This window comes from Elephantulus edwardii, unplaced genomic scaffold (genome assembly GCF_000299155.1).
Source record: "Elephantulus edwardii isolate Elephantulus edwardi_28Jun2011 unplaced genomic scaffold, EleEdw1.0 scaffold00086, whole genome shotgun sequence".
In the NCBI taxonomy this organism is placed as follows: Eukaryota; Metazoa; Chordata; class Mammalia; order Macroscelidea; family Macroscelididae; genus Elephantulus; species Elephantulus edwardii.
Genome location: NW_006399836.1, coordinates 6,978,153 through 6,987,986, shown reverse-complemented (window position 1 = coordinate 6,987,986; position 9,834 = coordinate 6,978,153). Strand labels below are relative to the sequence as shown.

At 49.5% G+C, this 9,834-nt stretch overlaps 1 protein-coding gene across 1 annotated transcript in view; it reads left to right on the top strand.

Annotated features, from left to right (window-relative positions):
• Positions 1-2,344: 2,344 nt before the first annotated feature.
• LOC102850873 (DNA dC->dU-editing enzyme APOBEC3-like) overlaps positions 2,345-9,834 on the top strand; it is a 14,572-nt gene continuing 7,082 nt past the window's right edge. The window contains exons 1-4 of the mRNA XM_006890196.1: positions 2,345-2,365; positions 2,702-2,978; positions 3,578-3,692; positions 8,773-8,938. Coding sequence (XP_006890258.1) covers positions 2,345-2,365; positions 2,702-2,978; positions 3,578-3,692; positions 8,773-8,938 — 579 coding nt within the window. The remainder of the gene's footprint in view (positions 2,366-2,701; positions 2,979-3,577; positions 3,693-8,772; positions 8,939-9,834) is intronic.

Below are 9,834 nucleotides of genomic sequence, written 5' to 3'. Positions count from 1 at the left end.
ACCAGCAGCATTTGTCACCAGGTAGAACCATGGAGGAAATAGACCTTGACTGGGATACACACACAATTTTGGGTTAAAAAAGCTAAAAAGCTTGCTTCTGAGGTTCCTGCCCCCCTGACTTGGGTGTCATTCAGAACATGCCCAGACAAGTTCCTTGGTTCTACTGTCAAGCTCTAAGCTCAAAGGAAGCCTGCCTAGACTCAGCAGGTGAAGGGCAAAGCCACAGGTCTGGTTTGCTGGTCCAAAAAGAACTCAAATGATGTCTGAAACCAAGCCAAGACTCGAAATGCAGTTAGGACTCCGCTGTGGAACTCAACATTCCACAGACCAGCTGGTTCAGAATTGAAGCTCTAACACCCAAAACTACCTCAAACGGAAACAGAAAGTTGTATTCAGAAGGTGCCCAGCACATCCGCTGATGTGAAAATTTCCATCAGTCCTCAGGGCACTATCTCAGCAACTCTTGAGGACTGGTGAGTCAGTGTGATCGCCTGACCACAGCCCACACACCACCACCTCGTCCCTGCCCTGTTCCCACCTGAAGATGGTGCCTTCTGGCCACCTTATCACATAAGAGTTTATCCATAAGTTACCCAGGATATTGGCCAGACAAGCTTTCCTGAAATCCAAGCAAAAGTCCTTAGCAATAGGGAGGCTTCTTAAACAATTTTACAAAATCAGGCCCCAAACCCAGCCAGACAAACAATCAGACGGGGGCACTTTCCACAGTTCAAGAGTTTTTATTCCTCTAGGTCACAAGTTCCTCCCCCACTCCTTATTAACTGAGACGAATTGCATTAGATAAATCTGCTGTCAGGGATCTTCCCAGAGTACCAAGAAGAAATGATGTCAGTCCAGAGACTGAGGTGTGCCTGATCCAGGCCATGGTCTTTGTGATTACTTGCATCAGAGAGCTGGATGATGACTAAGGATGACAGAAGAATTGATGCCTTTGAGTTATGGTGCTGAAGAAGAGTGTTGAACATACCATGGACTGCCAAAAGAATAAACCTGTCTTTCCTGGAGAGGTTGAAACCACGTTGCTCCTTGGAGACTAGGATTTTGAAGCTCCATCTCACATACTTTAGGCATGTGGCCAGGAGGCATCAGTCCTTGAAGAAGGACATCATGTTCAGAAGAGTGTAGGAACAGTGCAGCAGAGGAAGACCTAGAGGAAATGACTGACACAGTGACTGGGTAATGGGGGGGTAAGTGCGTCAGTATCAACTTGATGGAAGTGAGCTTGGGTTTGGTGATATAATGGCCAAGTGTGCGCTTACAAGAGTTATTTCACCTCTGGAGCTCTGTAATATAGATGTTCGCCAAACTTTAAAAAAACAAAGAAATGCATGCATAGACAAGAAACTTTGTAAGAATGGGACCAAAATGTTGTTGCTGGACAATGAATAGGGATGACATAAGAAGACACTGAACATTCTATGGACAGTCCAAAAAACCAACCTGGTACATCTTAGAGAGGGTGCAACCAGAGTGTGCTTTGGAAGCAATGATGATGAGGCTTTGCCTCACATACTTTGGATGTGTTGCTAGGATGGCCTATTCCTTAGAGAAGGACATGATGCTGGCAAGGGTGGAGGGTCATTGAAGGAGAGGAAGACCCTCAACCGGGTGGATTGGCATGGCGACTGCTGCAATGGGCTCTTGTGAGTCAAGAAGTGTGAGGATGGCGCAGGACAGAACAGGGTCAGATCCACTGTTCATAGGATTGCTATGAGTCATATTTGACTTGACGGCACCTAACAACACAGCAACATTGTTGCATGGTGGAGGGACTTTTCTTCCTCTTTTATACTTTTCTAATGAGTTGGGGATGAACGGTGAGAGAAACTGGAGTGTGGGTGGCAGGGGTGTATTGAGAGACCAACAGTGGGGCCCCAAGTAAGAAGTCCTTCATGTGTGCCACCCCGCTAGCGTCACATTCTCCTCTCTCACGGTCCCCCCCCCACCATAACCTGCAGGGAAGAAGAGCCTCTGGGGTCCACGGCACAGCTCCTAGCTGGGTTCAGGTTGACTACAGATTAAGCTTTCTCTCCCTTCTGCCCACAGAAATCCAATGGACAGATTGGATCCAAAGACATTCTGCACCACATTTTATAACCACTATAAGAAGCAGAAGAAAGCATACCTGTGCTTCGGGGTGAACAGAGAAGCTCAGCCCTACCCTCCCTTCCTGTTCTGTGGAATCTTTCAAAACCAGGTGTCCACCAGGTTACAGTCACCGTAGGCAGAAGCCAAGCCAGCTAAGAATCTGAAAAAGAATAAAAAGCTTCTAGGGGGACATGGGTGCTCAGAATGCTTGTTGAATGAATGAATGAGAGAATTCATGGGTGAGTTTGTGAATGAGGTGAGGAAAGCCAAGTTGAACTCCAATGCCAAAGATCTTGCACCGTGACCCTCCGTCAGGGTTCAAGAGGAGATGGCTCATCTTCTGAGGAGCACCTGGTGGATGTGAACTGCTGACCTTCTGGTTAGCAGCCATACACCCTGCATAGTAATGAACTGTACCGCTGGGGTTCCTTAATGCATGGGGAAGGGAGGAGCAAATAGAGGAAGAAGGAAGGAGGAGTGGATGAATGCAACGCCTCTTTTCCCCCCACCCCACCCTAGGGGCTCCTGCTGGGTCCTTTCTCCTCGTCCTCTCATGCCCGCCTCCTCTCCCTGCCTCTGCTTCTGTGCCCAGGTCCATGAGACCAGACTCCACTCGGAACTGCTCTTCCTCCTCCGTTGGTGGTCCCGGGAGTGGCCCCAGCAAGAGCGCTACCTGATCACCTGGTACCTTTCCTGGAGCCCCTGCTGCGAGTGCGCAATCCAGGTGGCTGACTTCCTGCGGCAACACGACAACCTGAGCCTGCACATCTTTGTGGCCCGCGTTTATTACTCCCGGAAGCCCGAGATCCACTGCGGCCTCCACAGGCTGTGGCAGGCCGGGGCCTCGATCGAAATCATGAGCCTCCAAGGTGAGAGGCGCTGTGGGGCTGCCGGCAGGGATGGGGGCGGGGGGAGGACAACAGAGGGATAGGGCTGCTGTCAACCGGGATGAAAGGGTGGCTCTGACAGGCGAGGCCAGTCAGGAAGGTCCTCTCAGACCTCCCCAGCCGTTGTCCAGAACTGCCCCGAGGGATTCCTGAGGCTGTAAAATCAACCACCACCTCCTTCTCTCTGAGAGATTTGAATAGCTGACCTTTCTGTTAGCAGCTAACCTTTAACTGTGGTGCTATCCAGACTCCATGGAAATAGTTTTTTTGGTGTTTTTATACCTCAGATTTTCAAACCTGTATGGGAGACCTTTACTGGCCTTGGTGAAACCTAGAGGATTGCAGTGAGCGTGGGGACATGCCAGGGGGGGCCAGGAGCAGAGGGTGAAGGCCACAGGCCTGCCGGGAGCGGGTTCTTTTAACTCAGACCTTTATAGGGACCCACGTAGGGGCACAGCCAGTTTCTCCTGTGGAGGCAGATGTGTATCGACCCTCACCCATTCTATGAGCGTCTAAGAACAGACCACTGCCTCCAGGGCTCTGCAGCGATGGTATGTATCGTGGTTGTCTTTCTATCACAGACTTTGAAAACTGTTGGGAAAACTTTGTGGCCCATGGGGGACAACCCTTCCAGCTTTGGAGGGATCTGAATGAAAACTGCAAGTACTGGAACACTGAGCTCACACGCATTCGCAGGTGAGGGGCATCCTCTGGGCCTTGGTCCTTCTCATCTGCATCTCGTACCCATTCCCGTCTCTGACCATGTTGACCTCCTTCCTAACCCTGTCCTCAGTGGAGCTCACCACTCTTGCTCTCTTGACCCCTGACTCTTTCTCCCCAGGTCTCTCTGCTCTCTGTTACTTGGAGGGGGCCCCCTTTCTTATTCCTGACACCTCAACTCCCAGGGTCTCACAGAGCCCAGGCCTGGCTCTTTCCACTCCATCAATGAACCAAATCTCACTGTTAAACTGAAAGCCAAGTGTGGGACCTGTCTAAGCAGGGAACTCTGGGAACATTAGAGAAACCTCCATAGAGACATAGGGCATCTTCAGCAAATAGGACCCCTGGGAATGACTGAGAGGAGCAAATGAGGAAGGACTTAGGGCCCCCAACTGTGTGTCATCTTCTAGAGGATCCCTGCTCTGGCCTTGACACATGCCAGCCATTCTAGAACCTTCTTACACTCTTTGACCCCACCCTGCCCTCCTCCACTCTGTCCATCATCAACACTGCACCCTTACCTTGGCTTTTTCTTTATCCCATTCCCAAAATGCTCCTAGTCTTGTGGCGCTGGGATGGGATAGGGCTTAAGGATGTGGGTGGAGAGTGAGAGAATGGAAACTTAAATAGCTATGTTACCCTTTAAACAATTTTTTAGAAAAAAGTAGACTTGGGTTAAATGAAACCTGAGATCATTGGATCTTTCTCAAACTACAAACTTGTTTTCAGTTGCCATCAATTCAAGTATGACACTAGCCGCCCGAGGAGTGACAGATCTGAACTCTGTCCTGTCCTGTGCCGCCCTTCTCATCTGTGCCACGCCAGAGTGCCTTGTTATATTCACTGTGCCAATCCATCTCGTTGAGGGGTTTTCCTTCCCTTGCTGATGCTCCACTTTTCCAAGCACGGTGTCTTCCTCCAGGGACACGTCCCTCCTAATAACATGCCCAAAGTATGAGAGACTAAGTTTAACCATCCTTTCCTCTAAGGAGCATCCTGGCTGCACCCTCTCCAAGAACTATCCGTTGGTTCTCTTGGCTGTCGATGGGATATTTAGTGCTCTTCTCCAAGATCTTAACTCATAGGCATCAGTTCTTCTGTTATCTTTATTCATTGTCCAACTCTCAGATTCATAGATGTTCAAGTAAATTAAAAGGTCGTGACTTGGATCAGATACCACCTTAGTCTTTAGGCTGACAACCTTACTCTTCAGCACTTTGGAGAGGTCCCTGACTGCAGCCTTGCCTAATACAACACATCTTTGATTTCCTGAACTGCAGAGTAGGAAGTTGAAAGGACCCTGCCCACCCCCCACCCCTACTTCAGACAGAGCAGTAAGAGGGCAGCGGGGACAGCATGCAAATAGGAAATGAGCTTTTTTGACCCCAAAAACAAATATAGTGAGAACGAGGAGAAAGAGGAAGCTAATGAGGTTCAAAGGTACCAGGCAGGGCTCTGGGGACAGTCACCCACTGCCATCCCCCAGCTAACACCAAGATGCAGCCAGAACTCAGCCTAATAGGCTGTGACCCCAAGCAGGCAGACACAGATGAAACAGAAGGAAAGTATTAAGTGTGGAAAAATCCGTAAGATCATTCCGGGGAGCATGCTGGGAGGATGCCAGCTGCTGCCCCTCCCTTAACCACTGTCCTCAGAACCCCCCCCCCATTGCTACTAGAAAGGTCTCTGAATACAGGAGCAAGGCCAGAACCAGGGTTCTCAGCTGCTCCAAGTCTGCCTCACCTTCTCTGGGCTCCTTTCCTCCAAGAAGGGAGACAGTGAGAACCCAGATTGTCTGCGAACCACGATGTGTAACTGACTCGACCATCAAAACCAGTAAGTCAGAGTGGCCAGGCCAGAAGGGCTCCTCCTCCTCAGGATTTGGACAGAGCTGAAGGCCAGCCCCAAGGGCCACACTGACCTCCCTGACGTTCCCTCTATGGCAGTGAGTGTCCTTTTCCCAGCACACCGCCATTCTGCCTGGACCCAGCGGCTCACAGTGATGTGTCTCCTCGAGGGACCGCCAGGCCTCAGTAGGAGCATGCTGACCCTCAGGAAGGCCAGCATGGCTGTCCAGTCTCCCTTCCTGTCTGGAAGAGCAATGGAATCGAGCACATCAGAGATCATGAGCTTGGTGCAGGAGTGGACAAGGTTCGGATCCGTTGTTCGCGGGGTCACTATGAGTCATCGTCGACTCGATGGCACCAAACAACAAGTCCAGAGAAAGCAAGTGAGATGCTGTTCTGTGTGACATGTAAGGCTTCTGTGGGCTAATTTTGAGAAGTGGATCGCCAGGCCTTTCTTCCTGGTCTCTTAGTCTGGAAGCTCCAGTTAAACTGTTCAACCATAGAGGGCTCAACTGATACTTCAAAAACCAATAACACAGCTTCTATCCACATAGCAACACACAAGTCAGTATAATTTGACTGTATGGACCATAACAAAGCATGGCTAACATTGAGAAGACTGGGAATCCCAGAGCACTTAATTGTCCTCATACAAAACCTATTCCTAGACCAAAAGGCTGTTGTGAGAACAGAGCAAGGAAACATGACATGCTTTAAAACCAAGGATAGTAGGCCTCAGGGTTGTATCTTTCACTATACCTTCTCAATCTGTCTGATGAGCAAATTGTTAAAAGCTGGACTCTGTGAAGGAGAATGTGACATCAAGATTGGAGGAAGACTCATCAATAACCTGTGTTATGCAGATGACATACCTTGAGGGTTGAAAATGAGAAGGAATTTGAAGCACTTGCTGCAGAAAATCAAAGTCTACAGTCTTCAATATGGATTACATCTCTATGTCAAGAAAACAAAAATTCTCACCACTGGACCAATAGGCAACATCATGATAGATGGAGAAAAGATAGAAATTGTCATTGACCTGATCTTACATGGGTCCACAATCGATAATACACTTGGTGCCAGCATTCAGAGATCAGGATACATACTACAATGGGAAAGTCTGTGTTCAGACACCTCTCAAAATTATTGAGGAGCAAGGATGTTAGTTTGAGGACTAAGGTGCACCTGAGTCAGGTCATGGTCTTTTCAATCACTTGCTATGAATCTGAGAGCTGGACCATGACTAAAAATGACAGAAGAAGAATTGATGCCTTTGAACTGTAGTATTGGTGGAGGGTGCTAAATCTCATGGATGGCCAAAAGAGCAAACATGTGTCCGGCAGGAGGTGCATCCAGAGTGCTCCTTGGAGGCAGAGATGGTGAAGCTTTGCCTCACATACTTTGGGCGTGTTGCTAGGAAAGGCTATTTCTTGGGGAGGGACATCATGGCTGGAAAAGTAGAGGGCTGGCAAAAGAGAGGAAGACCTTCAGCTAGTGAATTGACTCGGTGACTGCAGCAATGGGTTCAAGTGTGTCGGAGACGGTGAGACGGTAAGGATGGCACAGGACCGGACGAGGCTCGACCAATTGTTCACAGGGTCGCTGTGAGCCGTATTTGACTCAATGGCACCTAACAACACTAAGCTCACAGGTAGATGAGTGATGGGCCGAGTCAAAAACAGGTATTGTCTATTGTCTGTCATTTCAAATAGATTAGCCTAGAGCATCCTAATTTATCAAAGACTGAATGGTCTCCCAAATCCTGAGACTTTTTAGTATTCAAGCAAACCTTTGAGAAACATAAATGAGTGTTTTCTAAATAGTGTTGTGGTTATCAGGAATCAAACAAGCGGTTTTGTTAATTGTTGCTGTTGTTGTTAGTTGCTGTCAAGGTGACCATGACTCTGACCCTGAGCAATAGATCTGAACCCTGTCCTCTCCTGTGCCGTCTCCATCATCTCTGACACACTCAAGCCCACTGCTGCAGTCACTGTGTCAACCCTTCTCACTGAGGGTCTTCCTCTCTTTCGCTGACCCTCTGCCTTTCCAAGCATGATGTCACTTTCCAAGGAATAGACTCTCCTAACAGCATGCCCAAAGTATGGGAGACGAAGCTTCACCATCCCTGCCTCCAAGGAGCACTCTGACTGCACTGGAGCTCCGGTGGCTTCGTGGTAAGGAACTGCTCTGCCAACCCAAAGGCATGTGTTCAAGTCCCTCAGCTACTTCTCGAGACAAAGATGGCTTATCTCCTCTCGTGTGATTTACTGCCCCTGAAAACCCATTGGAGGGTCAGCAGTGGGTCGGTTCTGACTGGACAGCACACAGCAACAACTACTATGTTAACGAGAGCTCTGGTTTGCAGTCCATAAGGAGGGACCACGCTAAGCCCAAAGCCAAGCCTCTGTGACAGCTTGACCCCACGAGCTGCTCCACAGGAGAAAGGTGTGTGGTCTCCTCCTGTGTAGCTTACAGCTCCGGAAGCCGATCAGAGGTCGGCCAGGAGCCGCTTCCAACTTGAGAGCCATAGATTTGGGTCTTGCTTAGAAACGGTGTTAGAACAATCAATAAGAGTGCATCCAAATTCCAAAATCAATCTCCATAATAGTCTATGTGTTTCCTACTGCCAAAGGGGCCCTTTAGAGTAGTAAGAGAAGATCTTCACCCTGAAACCCACAGCGTCCCTTTTCAGCAGGAAGTAGCTAAGAGAATACGCCCTCCCCTTTTCCTTATGACTCAGTGTGAAGTCTCTCTCAGGGAGGAGTGATAGGGAATGGCAAAGGACACACTGACAAAGAAGATTAATCAGAACTGGCTTTGACAAGCACTGTGGCATTTGGACAAGAACAAACTGGGAGGAGGATAGAGAGAATAGTGCAACAATGAATGAATGGAAACCCAAAATCTCTGTAAATGTTTATGAAAATTAATAAAATATAATTATAGAAAAAAAAAAGAAACGGTGTTAGAAATGGTTTTAAGGGTGGAATGAGTGGTGTATCAATCCAGTTTTGTACCCACGGGAAGCAGCGAGGTGAAACTCAGCCAGCCCTTAGTGCCCTCGTGAAACCCTCCCCAGTAATCTCAGCCAACAAAGAAAGAAAGGACCATCCTGACCTCACCCAGGGGAACCAGGAGTGACAGGAGCCTGGAGGGACCCCTGAGGGCACTCTCTGAATCTTATTTCCCCCCCCCTTCCTATTACACAGTAACACAATGGATCTGCTAACAAGAGAGATTTTCTACTCACAATTTAACAACCAGAGGCAGCGGCGGCGGCGCACACGACCCTACCACGCGAGGGACGCCTACTTGTGCTTCAAGCTGCACGGCCTATCCCTGTCCCAGCCCATCCAACGCTGCTTTCATTACAAGGTGCCAGGCGGGCTCTCTGGGCACAGGATGTAGGACTGAACCCAGGGCCTTTGCAAGGAGCAGACATGTAGTCAGAGCCTAGAAGTTTCTCTCTGCTGTGGCAGTTTGCTGTATCTGCTGTGTCTGCGACTGTGGACTTTGCAGTATAGACAAAGCCCCTGGAAGTAAATCCAGGTGGTGGCTGCTCTCTAGTAACTCAAGGTCCAACAGGAACAAGGTCTGAACCAAACCAGTCAATGCAACATGATGGACCGAGGAGCACAGAGAACCAGGGCTCAGAGGTCGATGGCCTGATGTGCAATCAGGAGAGCCTTCCTGGAGGAGGTGGCCTGTAGAGCAGATTTTACAGCAGAGGGCATGGTGTGGGAAAGGTTTGGGCCTAAGAGGCAGCTGAGGTGTGTGTGTTATGCAGAGAGGGAGTGGATCTCGGGGAGGAGACACTAGGGGAGACTTGGGAGGACTGTAAACCATTTGAGGACATGTATAAAGGCCACAGTGAGATACTCAAGCAGGACCAGGAGTGCCAGGAGCCGTGGAGGAAGGCCTTGGGCAGGCTTGTCCCTCCTGCAAACAGCCTTTGATGACCAGGCAACTCCAAGTGGCCTCGCCTGGTCCCATGGAGCAAAGCCTGGCCTTTGGGTGCTGTGCTGTGCAGATGCCAGGCCACAGCTCCTCTTGGGCAGGTCCTGTCCTGGTCTTGTCCAGGGCAACCACTGAACTCCTATCTTTCTGCTTCTTTCCTGCTGGCATCTTGCTTGAGCAGGGGGGTTATTACCTCCCCATTTCACAGATGAGGAAACTGAGGCTCTGGCTGTCCCAACTCTGAGCCTCCTCTGTAAAATACTAGCAAAACTGTAGTCACTCCTGGTGCCCCCCCACAACCTTCCTGACACAGA